The following is an 18,446-nucleotide window of genomic DNA, read 5'->3' as shown; positions in this document are numbered from 1 at the left end:
CCCAAGACTGCTGCTCAAGTCTAATTTTAAAGCAATTAACCTATTCCTTGAGGTAGCCTGGTACTGTAGGGTTGGAGCAAAAAGCCTGCACAGCCAGTAGCTCTTCAGGACTGAAGCTGTTTTATTCACAGTGCCTCTCCCTTTACTGTCAAACTCTCTTTCTAGGTTTCATGTTACTTCTATTCTCTCTTTCCTGGCTCTGACATGTGCTTGTCCATACAAATCGCAACAATTGATTTTGACCACGTGAGCTACAGCGCTGAGATTCCAGTTGATAACTTGCCATGACCAGAATAAAACTCCTCATGAAGCTTATGTGAACAAGAAGCCAAATGAAATGGGTAGCCACGATTAAAAATCAATGATTTATTTCAAAGGAAAATCTTTTTTTTTGTGACCTACTCTTTTCAAACATACTGTAAGCCACTACTGTAAGCCATGTCAGTGAAATTCAACGGCAGCGTCATGGTGACTAATGGCCTCATGGACGGACCAAAGGGGAAAACAATTTGGTTTCACAAAGCACATAAACAGCCAATATTTTTTTTGCAATGTGGCATTGAAAGGCACTTTCATTTGTTTTTAACAGGTGCTAAGCAAATCTAGCCTAATGATCCATAAAGTATAAGTAATCTCAAAGAATGCAGAGAGATTCAGAATTAAAAAAGCGAGAAGGACACAAATAGCCTAATATCTGCTACAACGCCCTACCACAATTAACATGAATAAGCAAAACAATAACGAAGTGAGGTCACAATGGACGGACCAAGATAACATCTGAGGATGGACAGTGGCGTCTGATTGGGTGACAACAAAAACAGGCTGGGTCACACTTGTAGAAAACCAGGAAGAGGAAAGCACTTTTACTATAGAGGTACATACAAAAAACCCTTAGGCAGTACAGAGTAGACTTTACTTCACGTTGTCTGATGGAGTCTGCTTGCTGCATCAGAGCTGTGGAGTGTACATATTTTCCTAACCGGTACAAAGTGGAAGTGGTGTTGATCCTTCTCCTGGCACTTGGTCAGTCTGTTAGCCTACATGTGCTCCGGGTGGTTCTGCAAACACTTGATGAACTCTGTGATTGGATGGCCCTGGTAGCAGATCTGGTACACAGCGTTGAATAGTGGGAACCTGGGACGGGAGAGAGAGAGGGATTGTTGAGTTGTCAGTCTTTGCCCTTTTGAGAATAACTGCATTGTTTGTACTATTTCTTCATATTTGTGTTTTAACTGAGGTGACAGAGCTAGAGGTTATTGGTAATTAAAAACTGTGGTTCAAGCCCTGAATGCTGATTGGCTGACAGCCGTGGTATCTCAGACCGTATACCACGGGTATGACAGAACATTTATTTTTACTGCTCTAATTACATTGGTAACCAGTTTATAATAGCAATAAGGCACCTCGGGTTTGTGGTATATGGCCAATATACCACAGTTAAGGTCTGTATCCAGGCACTCCGCGTTGCATCGCATAAGAACAGCCCTTAGCTGTGGTATATTGGCCATATACCACAACTTCTTGGTCCTTATTGCTTAAGTGAAACATCACATGAAATGTATCATCAGTTTCTTCAATGGGTGAAAGAGTGGTTTGATTTCTGTGCCTACTTGTCAAGCAGATTTTTGTTCTTTAGGATGACATGGACTTCAGATGCTGTTGCTGGTCCCTGGAGCTTCTGTCCATTCAGCATCTCTTTCTCCAACTCTTCAATTGACTGAGCAGAATACAGACATAGTTAAGTCAAGACTACTATTGTGGTATTATACCACTCTCCAAAACAACAATTCTGAACTGAAACTCACTCTTTACTAACTTTATCTCTGGCCTCCTTTATTTTCAAACCAAAAAATGACAGCGTTCATCTGCAGTATTTTCCTGCCTTCCAATCCTAAATGCTATAATTCAAACCTTTTAATTTTTACGTCGCCCCTAAAAGCCAATTAGTCAAGTCCCCTCTCTCACTTTCCCCCCTTTAGCGAAGGCTTCGGCCACTTTGCGGTTGCGGCCTCCGTAGCAGGTCGTGATGAGGTCAGCAACGCCACAGCTCTCCAGGAAGGTGGCAGAGGAGACGGCCCCAGCAGTGCAGAAGATTCGTGCGAAGGCAATCATCTCCATCAGGCCCAGCCGGATCACCGCCGCCTTGGTGTTGTCACCGAAGCCCAGGCCGTCACAGAAGCCCGCCCCCACCGCCACAATGTTCTTAAAGCCACAGAGAGGAGGGCTGTGGTTAATGGCTTCAACACATTAGGACAGTCATTTCTTACCAGCACACTTTCTCTCATCTAGCCCTCTTCTCACTACCCTTTTATGTTTTCAGTAAGAAGTAGGTGAAGGGCAAGGAGAGAGTATACATGGAAATTATGAATTGAGATTCAGACATCGAGACAACATGATGAGACATTAAGTAAGACGAGGCCAAGCAGAATCTCTTAATGGTTGAGTGGGTACCTTCAGTGCTCCACAGATTTCAACCACATCGGACTCCTCCACTACCGTGACCCGGAAGTTACTGGTCTGCATGAGTTCCTTCAGCAAAGCCCCATGTTCTGTATTCTTACATCCTGGGAAGAGAGGGAGAATGAGAAAGACAAAAGAACCTTTTCAATCCTAACATCTGTATCTTTCACAACCAGCCCGTTCAAATACTTCACCACTCTTGTATTGTCATGCTTAGTGCTGGTTTAAGACCTCGTGGCTTAAATCAGAAAAACTTAAGGTCCATACCAGGGCCCAGACATATAGGCTAGGGCACAATGTTTTCATGGGCAGGTCACACGGTAAGGAACAACTTAGCCCGAGACATGCTCATTGTCATGTTTGAAATACACTGTACAGAAATGACATGCCAGAGTTCACTAGTGCTGCATACAATAACATATGTACAGAACTACTGTAAAACAAGCCAGCTCACTCTCTGTAATGTAAACAGCCAGACTTTTACCTCCATGCTGACGTGGCAGTCTTGAGCAGAGACATTGTTTTATTGCAGGTTGATTAAATCTGGCACAGGTTGTCCTTACAAAAACAAGTTTAACCTATTTACTTTTACTACTCCAGTTCAGTTTCTAACAATTAAACTTCTAACATCTATGTTGAATACCTTTACGAATGTCTACACACACACTGACAAAATGGACCAACTCTCAAAACTGTTTATATTAATGCCTTACTTTTCAGTTTGCACTGTGCTGTACAATCTACCCAAACGTTTTCAGAAAGGGAAAAAGACAAGGGACAGCACGCCATTCAAAAGTATGTAAGATGCAATGATAACCCAGCCCACAAAATTCATTTTCACAAAGTTCATTTTCTCTCCAAAGTAAATGTTCCCCTTCACCCCATGAGTCTAACCGATAGTGGTCTCACAGAACTTCTCATCGGCGACCTCGTTGGCAATGTTGGCCCCCATCAGCACACTCATGGTGATGCCCAGCTTCTCCTGGATCACATCAGAGATGAGCTTCAGACCATCAGGACCTTCATCCACACCCTGGATTAGAACACACAGCACATGAGTACTCAGTACACAGAACGCACAATAAAGCAATTCAAGAGAGGTACTGTATATTACTACAGTGGAGCAGTTAACTACATAACTTCACATTAACACAATCAGACTCTGTCAACATGACTTATTTACTATCGCTAATACTGCACAATTTAAACACTTGCCACCCAATCCGCCCCTTCCCTAATACATTGTGCTATAAATTGTGCCTTTCTGTATTATACTTAAGCTATTATACTTATGTCTATTCTATTCTACTGAGCCATTTACTCATATTCTTACATTAAATGTTTTGTTATTGTTGTTGCATTGTCGAGAAGAATCCTTCAAGTAAGCATTTCGTTGGACAGTGCATACCATGTGTATACTGTACATATGACTAATAAAACTTAACTACTGCTTTAACATTTTTAGGGGGGGTTTCTCTGACACAGATTAACCCTCCATTCATAACCAAGTGGGAAGGTGGTATTTACCATATATACGACTGGGAAAAATCCACATGAACACCCCTTCAACTGGTAATTACAATTGGGAAACTTGTCTATCATCCCTGTACTCCGACTTCTTCTACATGCTGACTTCTGACGTAACCTACTATTGGAATTCTCTCGATAACAGCATTTTTGTCAATTAAATCCAGCAACAAAACATGATTTATACAAAGCAATATATTAATATTTTTTTAACACTATAATTTATTTACAAGCATGATGGCTGTACTTCTAGTTTATGGTTGACGCAGCTTGTTGGCCATCAGCCAATGGGCGTTTCTAAACGAGTTCAAAGCACGTGAAGGCATCTAAATGGTATTTACGACTTCACAACGGGTCATTTCTACCTTCCCACTTGGTTATGAATGCAGCATAAAGCCTAACCCTGGACTAAAAAGTGTTTTCAATGGAGATTCTCCATTTAGGTTGCTTTTTAGTCCAGGATTAGTTTTACTGTAATCTGTGTACCGTAAATCACCCCTTAATTTGTAATGCAAGAGGCTTAAGGAGTCAATGATTGACAGAGCATGATAATGGGGGTCAGATAGTTTCTTCCAAGGATCAAGCTAAGGACAGAGTAGGACAAGGTTTCTCAAGGATCAAGCTAAGGACAGAGTAGGACAAGGTTTCTCAAGGATCAAGCCAAGGACAGAGTAGGACAAGGTTTCTCAATGATCAAGCTAAGGACAGAGTAGGACAAGGTTTCTCAAGGATCAAGCTAAGGACAGAGTAGGACAAGGTTTCTCAAGGATCAAGCTAAGGACAGAGTAGGACAAGGTTTCTCAAGGATCAAGCTAAGGACAGAGTAGGACAAGGTTTCTCAAGGATCAAGCTAAGGACAGAGTAGGACAAGGTTTCTCAAGGATCAAGCTAAGGACAGAGTAGGACAAGGTTTCTCAAGGATCAAGCTAAGGACAGAGTAGGACAAGGTTTCTCAAGGATCAAGCTAAGGACAGAGTAGGACAAGGTTTCTCAAGGATCAAGCTAAGGACAGAGTAGGACAAGGTTTCTCAAGGATTGAGAAAATTAACAAGCCCCGATTTCATAAGTTCTCAAGTGCTAGTTTAAATTACAATGGTCCCCAAAGGAGCACCAAACCCAGCCAATCCGGTCCCTTATGTAAAAAAGGTTGTGAAATACACACAGCCCATTCACAGTGAGGAGAGCATGGGTATTAGGATAGATTTACATTAGTAAAGTATATGTAGTGCGCTCTATATATAGTATATATATAGTATATAGACAAATATAGTATATAGACAAATATAGTATATAGACAAACAAAATAAGGATAGCAATTAAAATTCTACAGGAGCTTCTCATCTAAACCATATTGCACATAGTATTGCACAATTGATTAATGCAATGATTCACAAATGTGCAGATATTTTCAGAGAGGTTGAGTTAAATGCGGAAGACACATTTCAGCTGAAACCTTTCATTTTCTATTTGCCTAAAAGAGCTGTAAAAATGCTGTCTACTGGTTTTAAGGTCATTCTTGCAGGAACATGTGGTGTGGGAGAGCCTATGTCTTTACACTGTACCGCTCAGAGGGTGCTATGTGGTACAGTGTAAAGAGAGATTTGAGTCTAGATCTGTCTCTTTAGACTACACAAGTATCTCTTCTGGACCTAGTTTGTGTTGTCAAAGTTTACTAGTGTAGTGTAAAGAGGCCCTTAGCCAAACCTTGATGAGTGACATTCCTAGTGCATCGCTCTTTATCTTCCCCTTCATGGTGTCACACACTCTGCCGATGAACTGGTGGGGGATCACAAACACTAGGATATCTGCTTCCTTGGCAGCGTCCACCAACTCAGCAACAGCCAACTGGGAGAGAGACAGGAGAGGGGACAGTCAGGGCACTGGCCTTAGCCTGTGTGTCCCATGTAGTCCTTGCACATTGTAAACTTAATCCGTTCTCACTTCTAAATAGCGTGCAGCAAAGCACAAAGCTAAATCAAAGGTATAAAAATGCGGCTTCCTGACAAAAACAATTTCATGAGAAAGTAGAATTTTACAATTGTGTTATATAATGCAGTGACTGGTTGGTCTGTGCTAAATCAGTCAAGTCAGAATGAACCATCCTACAAAAGCCAGGTGGCAGGGATTCACAATACTATCATGGTGGGGATTGAAGTGAGAGGTACTGAGAGCTGCAAGGACAGCTGCAGTTGCAACACATAATAATGAGCCAGGGTTGACCCTTTACACACATGGACCAGCAGCAGACCTCTGGCCCTATTCCCCACAGCAGTTTATTACTCATCACATTAGGACCTCCTAGTTGTGACAGAACAAACAGGCACAGAGCATTTGGCAAGATGTGATCAGAGTAACATTGAAACAAGGTAAAGGGGTATTGGTTTAGGGGTAGGTTAATTTCAATTGTGTGAATAAAGGATTATAGAAAAACAGGAATTCCTGGTAAAAGAAAAAGTAGGATTACAACACATAGTGGTGGCGTTTAATGTGTTTCTCACCACATTGGGGGGTAGCTTGTGTCCAGGGAGGTACTTGACATTCTCATGGTCGGTGTTAATGATGTCTGTCAGCTTGCGACCATCCACCATCTCTTCAAACACCCACATGGTCACGGTGTTGTCAAACTTGGAGTTCTGCGCAGCATTGGAACCCACTATTTTAGCAATAGCAGAGCCCCTGTATAGTAGAGAAATTGCAATATAATAATGCCTTTAAGTTTGTCGTCCATGATTTAATTCTATACCTAGAAAAGGGTCATCTCATTATTCTATTTTGTCTGCGATTTTCAGAAAGAACAACTGAACTGTGCACATGCACCCTAGATTGTACAATGCAAATGCCTGAAATACTTTTTGGAAAGGAGCCCAGAGCACAAACAACTTAATCTTATTGCAAATTTGCAACTTGCAAGATTGACCATCAATTATCCTATTAAATAGACAAATGGTAGTTGCTGCACCCTCCCTGTCTATTTTATGGTTGAAGGCTTGATCATTTGATTTGATGATCACTTGGATTGTTGACCATCTAAAGTCAGTTTGTTTGATGGCCTTGCATTCAGTGGCCAGATCTGGTTAAACATTACATAATGCAACAATGTAAGAACGCTATTTATCTCATAACTCAAAGAAATACCTGTGGTGCTACATGAAAGATTACAAATGTTGCATGCTGTACGCATCATTACAATCCAATAGCAGCTTTACTGCAAGGCAGGTGGCCAGCATCATGTAGCTACCGCTCAAGCGACCTGTTTCTATGGAAAATGCTGCTAGAATTAGTTAACTAGGCACGCTAGCTAGCTGTAGCACTCCCAGGCCTGGTCCTGGCCGTTCTGCCCTCTAGGCTTGACAAAAAAATGTCCGCCCTCCTCCTATCCCTGCAAAACTAGAATAGGGCCTAGTAACCCACTGGGTACAGATGTCAGTTCAACGTCTAGTTTTGATTTACATTTGGATGAGTTAACAACTAATGTTTTTACTTTTACTACACGGACCCCTGCTGATCCATCAACCCTGGTCTGCCGACGTAACCGCACGAGGGGGCTACAATAGACTTCTTCCGTCGCAAAGTCCCTCTAAGGCCCTTCTGCTAGCCTGCTAGCCCCGGCCCGCTAGCTGTATGAATCGCCGTGTCTCCAGCCCATCCAGCTACTCATTGGACCCTATGATCACTCGGCTACGCATGCCTCTCCCTAATGTCAATATGCCTTGTCCATTGCTGTTTTGGTTAGTGATTATTGTCTTATTTCACTGTAGAGCCTCCAGCCCTGCTCAATATGCCTCAGCTAACCCTCTTGTCCCACCTCCCACACACGCAGTGACCTCTCCTGGTTTAATTGATGTCTCTAGAGACAATACCTCTCTCATCGTCACTCAATGCCTAGGTTTACCTCCACTGTATTCACATCCTACCATACCTTTGTCTGTACATTATGCATTGAATCTATTCTACTGCGCCCAGAAACCTGCTCCTTTTACTCTTTGTTCCGTACGTACTAGATGACTAGTTCTTATAGCCCTTAGCCGTACCCTTATCCTACTCCTCCTCTGGTGATGTAGAGGTTAATCCAGGCCCTGCAGTGCCTAGCTACACGCCCATTCCCCAGGCGCTCTCATTTGTTGACTTCTGTAACCTTAAAGGCCTTGGTTTCATGCATGTTAACATTAGAAGCCTCCTCCCGAACGTTTGTTTAATTCACTGCTTTAGCACACTCTTCCAAACCGGATGTCCTAGCCGTGTCTGAATGCTGGCTTAGGAAGGCCACCAAAAACCTTGAAATTTCCATCCCTAACTATAACATTTTCCGACAAGATAGAACTGCCAAAGGGGGCAGAGTTGCAGTCTACTGCAGAGATAGCCTGCAGAGTTCTGTCTTACTATCCAGGTCTGTGCCCAAACAACTTGAGCTTCTAAAATCCACCTTTCCAGAAACAAGTCTCTCACCGTTGCCGCTTGCTATAGACCACCTTCTGCCGCCAGCTGTGCCCTGGACACCATATGTGAATTGATTGCCCCCGATCTATTTTCAGAGCTCGTACTGTTAGGTGACCTAAACTGGGACATGCTTAACACCCTGGCCATCCTACAATCTAAGCTTGATGCCTTCAATCTCACACAAATTATCAATGGACCTACCAGGTACAACCCCAAATCCGTAAACACAGGCACCCTCATAGATATCATCCTAACCAACCTGCCCTCCAAATACACCTCTGCTGTTTTCAACCAGGATCTCAGCGATCACTGCCTCATTGCTTGCGTCTGTAATGGGTCTGTGGTCAAACGATCACCCCTCATCACTGTCAAATGCTCCCTATAACACTTCAGCAAACAGGCCTTTCTAATCGACCTGGCCCGGGTATCCTGGAAGGATATTGACCTCATCCCGTCAGTAGAAGATGCCTGGTTATTCTTTGGAAATGCTTTCCTCACAATCTTAAATAAGCATGCCCCATTCAAAAAATGTTGAACCAGGAACAGATATAGCCTGTGGTTCACTCCAGACCTGACTGCCCTTGACCAGCGCAAAAAACATCCTGTGGCGTACGGCATTAGCATCGAACAGCCCCCGCGATATGCAACTTTTCAGGGAAGTTAGGAATCAATAGGCAGTCAGGAAAGCTAAGGCTAGCTTTTTCAAACAGAAATTTGCATCCTGCAGCACAAACTCCAAAAAGTTCTGGGACACTGTAAAGTCCATGGAGAATAAGATCACCTCCTCCCAGCTGCCCACTGCACTGAGGCTAGGAAACACTGTCACCACCGATAAATCCACAATAATTGAGAATTTCAATAAGCATTTTTCTACGGCTGGCCATGTTTTCCACTTGGCCACCCCTACCCTGGTCAATAGCCCTGCACCCCCCACAGCAACTTGCCCAAGCCTCCCCCATTTCTCCTTCACCCAAATTCAGATAGCTGATGTTCTGAAAGAGTTGCAAAATCTGGACCCCCTACAAATCAGCCGGGCTAGACAATCTGGACCCTCTCTTTCTAAAATGATCTGCCCGAAATTGTTGCAGCCCCTATTATTAGCCTGTTCAACCTCTCTTTCGTATCATCTGAGATTCCCAAAGATTGGAAAGCTGCTGCGATCATCCCCCTCTTCAAAGGGGAGACACTCTAGACCCAAACTGCTACAGACCTATATCTATCCTACCCTGCCTTTCTATGGTCTTCGAAAGCCAAGTTAACAAACTGATCACCCGACCATTTCGAATCCCACCGTACCTTCTCCGCAATGCAATCTGGTTTCCGAGCTGGTCATGGGTGCACCTCAGCCACGCTCAAGGTCCTAAACGATATCATAACCGCCATCGATAAGAGACAATACTGTGCAGCTGTATTCATCGACCTGGCCAAGGCTTCGACTCTGCCAATCACCACATTCTTATCGGCAGACTCAACAGCCTTGGTTTCTCAAATAACTGCCTCGCCTGGTTCACCAACTACTTCTCAGACAGAGTTCAGTGTGTCAAATCGGAGGGCCTGTTGTCCGGACCTCTGGCAGTCTCTATGGGGGTGCCACAATTCTCGGGCCGACTCTTTTCTCTGTATACATCAATGATGTCGCTCTTGCTGCTGGTGATTCTCATATCCACATCGACGCAGACGACAACATTCTGTATACTTCTGGCCCTTCTTCGGACACTGTGTTAACTTCAGACAAGCTTCAATGCCATACAACTCTCCTTCCGTGGCCTCCAACTGCTCTTAAATGCAAGTAAAACTAAATGCATGCTCTTCAACCGATCGCTGCCCGCACCTGCCCGCCCGTCCAGCATCACTACTCTGGCCGGTTCTGACTTAGAATATGTGGACAACTACAAATAACTAGGTGTCTGGTTAGACTGTAAACTCTCCTTCCAGACCCACATTAAACACCTTCAATCCAAAATTAAATCTAGAATCGGCTTCCTATTTCGCAACAAATCATCCTTCACTCATGCTGCCAAACATACTCTCATAAAACTGACTATCCTGCCAATCCTTGACTTCGGCGATGTCATTTACAAAATAGCCTCCAACACTTTACTCAGCAAATTGGATGCAGTCTATCACAGTGCCATCCATTTTGTCACCAAAGCCCCATATACTACCCATCACTGCGACCTGTATGATCTCATTGGCTGGCCCTCGCTTCATATTCGTCGCCAAACTCACTTGCTCCAGGTCATCTATAAGTCTTTGCTTGGTAAAGCCCCGCCTTATCTTAGCTCACCCGTCACCATAGCAGCACCCACCCATAGCACGCGCTCCAGCTGGTATATTTCACTGGTCACCCCCAAAGCCAATTTCTCCTTTGACCGCCTTTCCTTCCAGTTCTCTGCTGCCAATGACTGAAACGAACTGCAAAAAATCACTGAAGCTGGAGACTCATATCTCCCTCACTAACTTTAAGCACCAGCTGTCAGAGCAGCTCACAGATCATTACACCTGTACATAGCCCATCTGTAAATAGCCCATCCAACTACCTCATCCCCATACTGTATTTATTTATTTTGCTCCTTTGCACCCCAGTATCTCTACTTGCACATTTATCTTCTGCACATCTATCATTCCAGTGTTTAATTGCTAATTACCTCGCCACTATGGCCTATTTTATTGCCTTACCTCCCTTATCTTACCTCATTTGCACACACTGTATATATACTTTTTTTCCTACTGTATTATTGACTGTATGTTTGTTTATTCCATGTGTAACTCTGTGTTGTTGTATATGTCGAACTGCTTTGTTTTATCTTGGCCAGATTGCAGTTGTAAATGAGAACTTGTTCTCAACTAGCCTACCTGGTTAAATAAAGGTGAAATAAATAAATAAAAAACATAATTTTGGCTATTTAAGATCTGCATATCAGCTACCCATCAGGAGTTAGTTGGAGCCTATTTGCAATGACAATCAATGTGTTTACACAGTGGGAAATGCAGAAGTATTTTCTTCTTCGCTATGATCAGCTCTTTAAAAATGGACATATAGGCCTACAATTGAAATCACTGAGGACAATTTAACATATGGAGTGAAACCTCCGGACAGCAGTCATGAGTAGCTTACCAACTAATGCCCCATTCATATTACAACTGAGCAGTCTTTTGCGTTCCACCGGATGTCATTCATTTCCATGCATGGGGACCGTCGACAACAATGTTGTATCACAGTTGCTCCCTGCGGGATAATTTTTTTCCAAACTTTGAGTCGTCTTTAGTGCAGCCAGATTCCGTTAATAGAACAGGAAGTGACCAAACCACAGAACAAGATGAAAATATGTGGTTTTCGGTGATGGTACAGCTAGTAAGTTGTAAACAATTACCCATTCCTAAAAGTGAGTACTATTTTAATCGTAATATTAAATAATACACATTGGCTGTTATGCCAATTATATTATATTATATGACTGTCGCCTTCCGTTTTTGTTTATTGTGATGATAATTATGTTTGTTTTTGAGGATAAGTATTAGGTGGTCAGTAGCTACAGTATCTTCAACCTAGACTAGGTTTTAGCTTGCTAACTAGCTAGCTGCTCTGTAAGCTAGCTTGACTTGCTAGAAAGTTAGAGAAACAAGTTGAGAAAAAAGCAACTAAACGAAACAAGTTTTATTTTCACCTGAAACAATATTGCAAATAAAAAGGTCATATTTTGCAATCTCCCAAAATAAATGCGATATCTGACAAAAGACTGTGGCTCTCCTCCATCTTGTCTTGCGTTGTGAAACCCTATGAAGGTCTGTCAGTGTATGACATAACAAGAGGAAAAATGCCCATGCACTACCAAATTAATTGAACCTTGTGCAGCCATTCTACCATTACAACTCTCAACAGAAGTTGAAAGCGGTCCGTATTGACCCTGTTCTGGGTCCGGATCTGGATCGCAGTCTGCCAGTTGAGTATGGCTGCCCTATGCTCTCTGTCCAGTATCGGAACGAGATTACATGAAGATGACGTACGGTGTAATAAAATATATGTCACGATGTACTGTAAACAAGGCATAATGCCTCGATCAGACCGACAGCATCATTGCATTTTGGTACACTGGAAGCACATACATTTCTAATAGAACGCTGTGTTTGCCTTGCAGCATTGCGTTGTATAGGCAGTTGCAGTGCATAACTGTGGTCTGTGTGGTGCATACGTTGGATATATCAAACATATGCATCAAACTGTATGTATAGACTTGGCAGAAACAGTAGCATAAGGTGAATGTTGAACTTTGGTTGCACACATATCCAGTAAAAATGTTGAGTTACATAATGGAAAAAGTTTGACTAGATTTATGACACAGCATTGATGCAATGATGCTGTCGGTCTAATCCAGGTGCAAGCACGGCAGACACCGACATCTTTTGGAGGTCTTTTTTTGGTCCTCTCCAGACCGGCCTTGATTTTAACATCCAAGGACGTATATTTTTGGTCCAGATCATAGACGTCTATGTTTGGTTCAGATTTGGTCCGGTCTGGACCGGCCCTGATTTGGCCCAAACATAGACTTCTATACTTCTATGCTTCTACACTTCTATGCCCAAATCGCGTGAAACTGAAAGCGCGAACCACTGCTTTTAACCAGGGCAAGGTGACCGGAAACATGACCGAATACAAACAGTGTAGCTATTCCCTCCGCAAGGCAATCAAACAAGCTAAGTGCCAGTATAGAGACAAAGTAGAGTCGCAATTCAACAGCTCAGACACAAGAGGTATGTGGCAGGGTCTACAGTCAATCACGGATTACAAAAAGAAAACCAGCCCCGTCGCGGACCAGGATGTCTTGCTCCCAGACAGGCTAAATAACTTTTTTGCTCGCTTTGAGGACAATACAGTGCCACTGACACGGCCCGCTACCAAAACCTGCGGGCTCTCCTTCACTGCAGCCGAGGTGAGTAAAACATTTAAACGTGTTAACCCTCGCAAGGCTGCAGGCCCAGACGGCATTCCCAGCCGCGTCCTCAGAGCATGCGCAGACCAGCTGGCTGGTGTGTTTAAGGACATATTCAATCAATCCTTATCCCAGTCTGCTGTTCCCACATGCTTCAAGAGGGCCACCATTGTTCCTGATCCCAAGAAAGCTACGGTAACTGAGCTAAACGACTACCGCCCCGTAGCACTCACTTCCGTCATCATGAAGTGCTTTGAGAGACTAGTCAAGGACCATATCACCTCCACCCTACCTGACACCCTAGACCCACTCCAATTTGCTTACCGACCCAATAGGTCCACAGACGACGCAATCGCAACCACACTGCACACTGCACTAACCCATCTGGACAAGAGGAATACCTATGTGAGAATGCTGTTCATCGACTACAGCTCAGCATTTAACACCATAGTACCCTCCAAACTCGTCATCAAGCTCGAGACCCTGGGTCTCGACCCCGCCCTGTGCAACTGGGTCCTGGACTTCCTGACGGGCCGCCCCCAGGTGGTGAGGGTAGGTAACAACATCTCCACCCCGCTGATCCTCAACACTGGGGCCCCACAAGGGTGCGTTCTGAGCCCTCTCCTGTACTCCCTGTTCACCCACGACTGCGTGGCCATGCACGCCTCCAACTCAATCATCAAGTTTGCGGACGACACTACAGTGGTAGGCTTGATTACCAACAATGACGAGACGGCCTACAGGGAGGAGGTGAGGGCCCTCGGAGTGTGGTGTCAGGAAAATAACCTCACACTCAACGTCAACAAAACAAAGGAGATGATTGTGGACTTCAGGAAACAGCAGAGGGAGCACCCCCCTATCCACATCGACGGAACAGTAGTGGAGAAGGTGGAAAGTTTTAAGTTCCTCGGTGTACACATCACGGACAAACTGAATTGGTCCACCCACACAGACAGCGTTGTGAAGAAGGCGCAGCAGCGCCTCTTCAACCTCAGGAGGCTGAAGAAATTCGGCTTGTCACCAAAAGCACTCACAAACTTCTACAGATGCACAATCGAGAGCATCCTGTCGGGCTGTATCACCGCCTGGTACGGCAACTGCTCCGCCCACAACCGTAAGGCTCTCCAGAGGGTAGTGAGGTCTGCACAACGCATCACCGGGGGCAAACTACCTGCCCTCCAGGACACCTACACCACCCGATGTCACAGGAAGGCCATAAAGATCATCAAGGACAACAACCACCCGAGCCACTGCCTGTTCACCCCGCTATCATCCAGAAGGCGAGGTCAGTACAGGTGCATCAAAGCAGGGACCGAGAGACTGAAAAACAGCTTCTATCTCAAGGCCATCAGACTGTTAAACAGCCACCACTAACATTTAGTGGCCGCTGCCAACATACTGACTCAACTCCAGCCACTTTAATAATGGGAATTGATGGAAATTATGTAAAAATGTATCACTAGCCACTTTAAACAATGCCACTTAATACACTGCTCAAAAAAATAAAGGGAACACTTAAACAACACAATGTAACTCCAAGTCAATCACACTTCTGTGAAATCAAACTGTCCACTTAGGAAGCAACACTGATTGACAATAAATTTCACATGCTGTTGTGCAAATGGAATAGACAACAGGTGGAAATTATAGGCAATTAGCAAGACACCCCCAATAAAGGAGTGGTTCTGCAGGTGGTGACCACAGACCACTTCTCAGTTCCTATGCTTCCTGGCTGATGTTTTGGTCACTTTTGAATGCTGGCGGTGCTTTCACCGTGGCAAGAAGGTTTGCTGTGTCTGTCAGCGTAGTGTCCAGAGCATGGAGGCACTACCAGGAGACAGGCCAGTACATCAGGAGACGTGGAGGAGGCCGTAGGAGGGCAACAACCCAGCAGCAGGACCGCTACCTCCGCCTTTGTGCAAGGAGGAGCAGGAGGAGCACTGCCAGAGCCCTGCAAAATGACCTCCAGCAGGCCACAAATGTGCATGTGTCTGCTCAAACGGTCAGAAACAGACTCCATGAGGGTGGTATGAGGGCCCGACGTCCACAGGTGGGGGTTGTGCTTACAGCCCAACACCGTGCAGGACGTTTGGCATTTGCCAGAGAACACCAAGATTGGCAAATTCGCCACTGGCACCCTGTGCTCTTCACAGATGAAAGCAGGTTCACACTGAGCACATGTGACAGACGTGACAGAGTCTGGAGACGCCGTGGAGAATGTTCTGCTGCCTGCAACATCCTCCAGCATGACCGGTTTGGCGGTGGGTCAGTCATGGTGTGGGGTGGCATTTCTTTGGGGGGCCGCACAGCCCTCCATGTGCTCGCCAGAGGTAGCCTGACTGCCATTAGGTACCGAGATGAGATCCTCAGACCCCTTGTGAGACCATATGCTGGTGCGGTTGGCCCTAGGTTCCTCCTAATGCAAGACAATGCTAGACCTCATGTGGCTGGAGTGTGTCAGCAGTTCCTGCAAGAGGAAGGCATTGATGCTATGGACTGGCCCGCCCGTTCCCCAGACCTGAATCCAATTCAGCACATCTGGGACATCATGTCTCGCTCCATCCACCAACGCCACGTTGCACCACACTGTCCAGGAGTTGGCGGATGCTTTAGTCCAGGTCTGGGAGGAGATCCCTCAGGAGACCATCCGCCACCTCATCAGGAGCATGCCCAGGCGTTGTAGGGAGGTCATACAGGCACGTGGAGGCCACACACACTACTGAGCCTCATTTTGACTTGTTTTAAGGACATTACATCAAAGTTGGATCAGTCTGTAGTGTGGTTTTCCACTTTAATTTTGAGTGTGACTCCAAATCCAGACCTCCATGGATTGATAAATTTGATTTTCATTGATAATTTCTGTGTGATTTTGTTGTCAGCACATTCAACTATGTAAAGAAAAAAGTATTTAATAAGAATATTTCATTCATTCAGATCTAGGATGTGTTATTTTAGTGTTCCCTTTATTTTTTTGAGCAGTGTATAATGTTTACATACCCTACATTACTCATCTCATATGTATATGTATATACTGTACTCTATATCATCTACTGCATCTTGCCATCTTTATGTAATACATGTATCACTAGCCACTTTAAACTATGCCACTTTATGTTTACATACCCTACATTACTCATCTCATATGTATAGACTGTACTCTATACCATCTACTGCATCTTGCCTATGCCGTTCTGTACCATCACTCATTTATATATCTTTATGTACATATTCTTTATCCCTTTACACTTGTGTGTATAAGGTAGTAGTTGTGGAATTGTTAGGTTAGATTACTTGTTGGTTATTACTGCATTGTCGGAACTAGAAGCACAAGCATTTCGCTACACTCGCATTAACATCTGCTAACCATGTGTATGTGACAAATAAAATTTGATTTGATTTGAAATGTGTACTTGTTTGGCGGTGGAGCTCATTAGAATAATACCCAGCATGCTTTGCAAGTTTGTTTTTACATGTACATTTTGGTCATTCAGAAGACACTCTTATCTTATAAGGTAGATAAGCAACAACATACCACAGTCATAGCAAGAAAACAATATTTATGTAACCTAATATTTTTGTAGTTGAAGTGGTCTATTGGATTATTCTGTAGATTGGACACTTTGAACATTATTACTACAATTTTTAAAGCTTTTTGGGAGCAATAATAAGTATTCTATGTTGCAATCATCAGTTGGCTCCTCTTTCCTATAATAAATACTAAATCATTATAAATATAAAATAATTATTTTGATATATCTTAACGCTTACTTAATTGAGAATGTATGTGCGGTTGAAATTTGGCCATAGAATCAATCACCCAAAACATTGTATTTTCAATGTCTGTAAATAACGTCTTTTCAACTTTCCTTCAGAACCGAAAATGAACCTGAAATCAACGTCAGTAAAATACGTATTTTCAACGTGCGGAAAATACATATTTTCAATATCCCGGAATAAAACGTATTTTCAACTATCATTCAGAACCGAAAATTAACCCGATTTCAATGTCTAAAAATAAAAAAATTCAACATTCGGAAAATACGTCTTTTCACCTTTCATTCAGACCCTAAAATGGACCTAACTTCAACGACTGGAAAATAGTTTCAGACGTCTTTTCAACGTAATTTTTGCTCACTGGAATCATTTCGTTCCATATTGTCTATTTTATTCTGACCTGTCCTGTTTTAAGGATATGGTGTTTGTTGTTAACATATTCACATCCAAGCCCATATTTATTTGATAGCCATAAATGTGGGCTATTTGATCGGAGATACAGTACGTGCATGATGTAGGCCTATAACAAAGGTTTTGTCTCATAACATTGTCATAAATACAGTATGGTCTCCAGTCTGTAGTCTCAAGCAAAATCACATGGGCTACTACGCTTTCTGCTATGATTGACTATAGGCTATGCTGCGTCTCTCTAGCAACAGCACCCTGTACACCCACACACAAACACAAAGTATTCGATACAAATACGTTTTCTTACCAATTGCCAGAGCCAATAATGCAGACTTTCTTGGGAGTTGCCATTGAAAAGACCCTTGCCGACTGACAAAAATGGCACACTGTTACAAACCGGGCTACAGTGTGTACTGGATATTCACAGGAGTACTTTGTATGTAAAGGCAGTGCAACAGCGGGGTTGGTAGATCTAGTTCTTATTTCATTGGTTAGTCTGAGGGGAGACAGTCCCGCCCACTGCTTTCAGCCAAATCCTATGAAACTTTTGGCCGCTGAATAACTCGGCCAAAAGTTCCATGTGGGCAAATTTTTATTGAGATCATTCTGAAAATTAAAAATCATACTTTATGTTTTCAAAAGAAAAACAGGTGCAAACATCGCAATCTCTTCATTATCCTCAATGAGAAACGATCAAATCAAAGCTGAGACTTGCAACCTTGGATGACTGGATATATGGACCTTGGATAAAACACAGCCTTTGTTAATAACAGATTCGTTTAGCAGGGCTTGCAAAACAAAACATTCCAATGATCTAAATGTCAAATTAATCTCTTTTGCTCTTTTTCTTTTTTCTTTTGTTCATTGTCTCAATGTGAATTTCACAGACCATTATCTCATATCCAACAC

At 43.5% G+C, this 18,446-nt stretch overlaps 1 protein-coding gene across 2 annotated transcripts; it reads right to left on the bottom strand.

Annotated features, from left to right (window-relative positions):
* Positions 1 to 346: 346 nt before the first annotated feature.
* On the bottom strand, positions 347 to 17,971 carry LOC120061299 (glycerol-3-phosphate dehydrogenase [NAD(+)], cytoplasmic-like). Of its 2 annotated transcripts, XM_039011010.1 has the most exons (8): positions 17,845 to 17,971; positions 6,486 to 6,663; positions 5,692 to 5,832; positions 3,355 to 3,493; positions 2,452 to 2,564; positions 1,966 to 2,202; positions 1,611 to 1,717; positions 347 to 1,134 (listed from the first exon to the last, which is right to left on the bottom strand). In XM_039011010.1, the coding sequence occupies exons 1-8, from the start codon at positions 17,886 to 17,888 to the stop codon at positions 1,038 to 1,040; spliced, it is 1,056 nt and encodes a 351-aa protein (XP_038866938.1). In that variant the 5' UTR covers positions 17,889 to 17,971; the 3' UTR covers positions 347 to 1,037. The 2 variants fall into 2 exon arrangements, with proteins under 2 accessions (XP_038866938.1, XP_038866939.1); XM_039011011.1 differs by lacking the exon at positions 347 to 1,134 and having other exon boundaries at positions 1,609 to 1,717; positions 1,912 to 2,202.
* Between the last annotated feature and the right edge of the window lie 475 nt (positions 17,972 to 18,446).

The sequence above is a fragment of the Salvelinus namaycush genome, chromosome 16 (genome assembly GCF_016432855.1).
Source record: "Salvelinus namaycush isolate Seneca chromosome 16, SaNama_1.0, whole genome shotgun sequence".
Taxonomy (NCBI): domain Eukaryota; kingdom Metazoa; phylum Chordata; class Actinopteri; order Salmoniformes; family Salmonidae; genus Salvelinus; species Salvelinus namaycush.
Note: the sequence above shows the minus strand (reverse complement) of the source record. Positions and strands in the feature narration are given on the sequence as shown.

Coding starts and splice junctions, on each gene's coding strand:
- LOC120061299 (XM_039011010.1), bottom strand. CDS start 17,888: ATGGCAACTCCCAAGAAAGTCTGCATTATTGGCTCTGGCAATTG. Junction 6,664..17,844: donor ATTATTGGCTCTGGCAATTG/GTAAGAAAACGT, acceptor TCTACTATACAG/GGGCTCTGCTATTGCTAAAA. Junction 3,494..5,691: donor TAGGAATGTCACTCATCAAG/GTTTGGCTAAGG, acceptor GTTCTAATCCAG/GGTGTGGATGAAGGTCCTGA.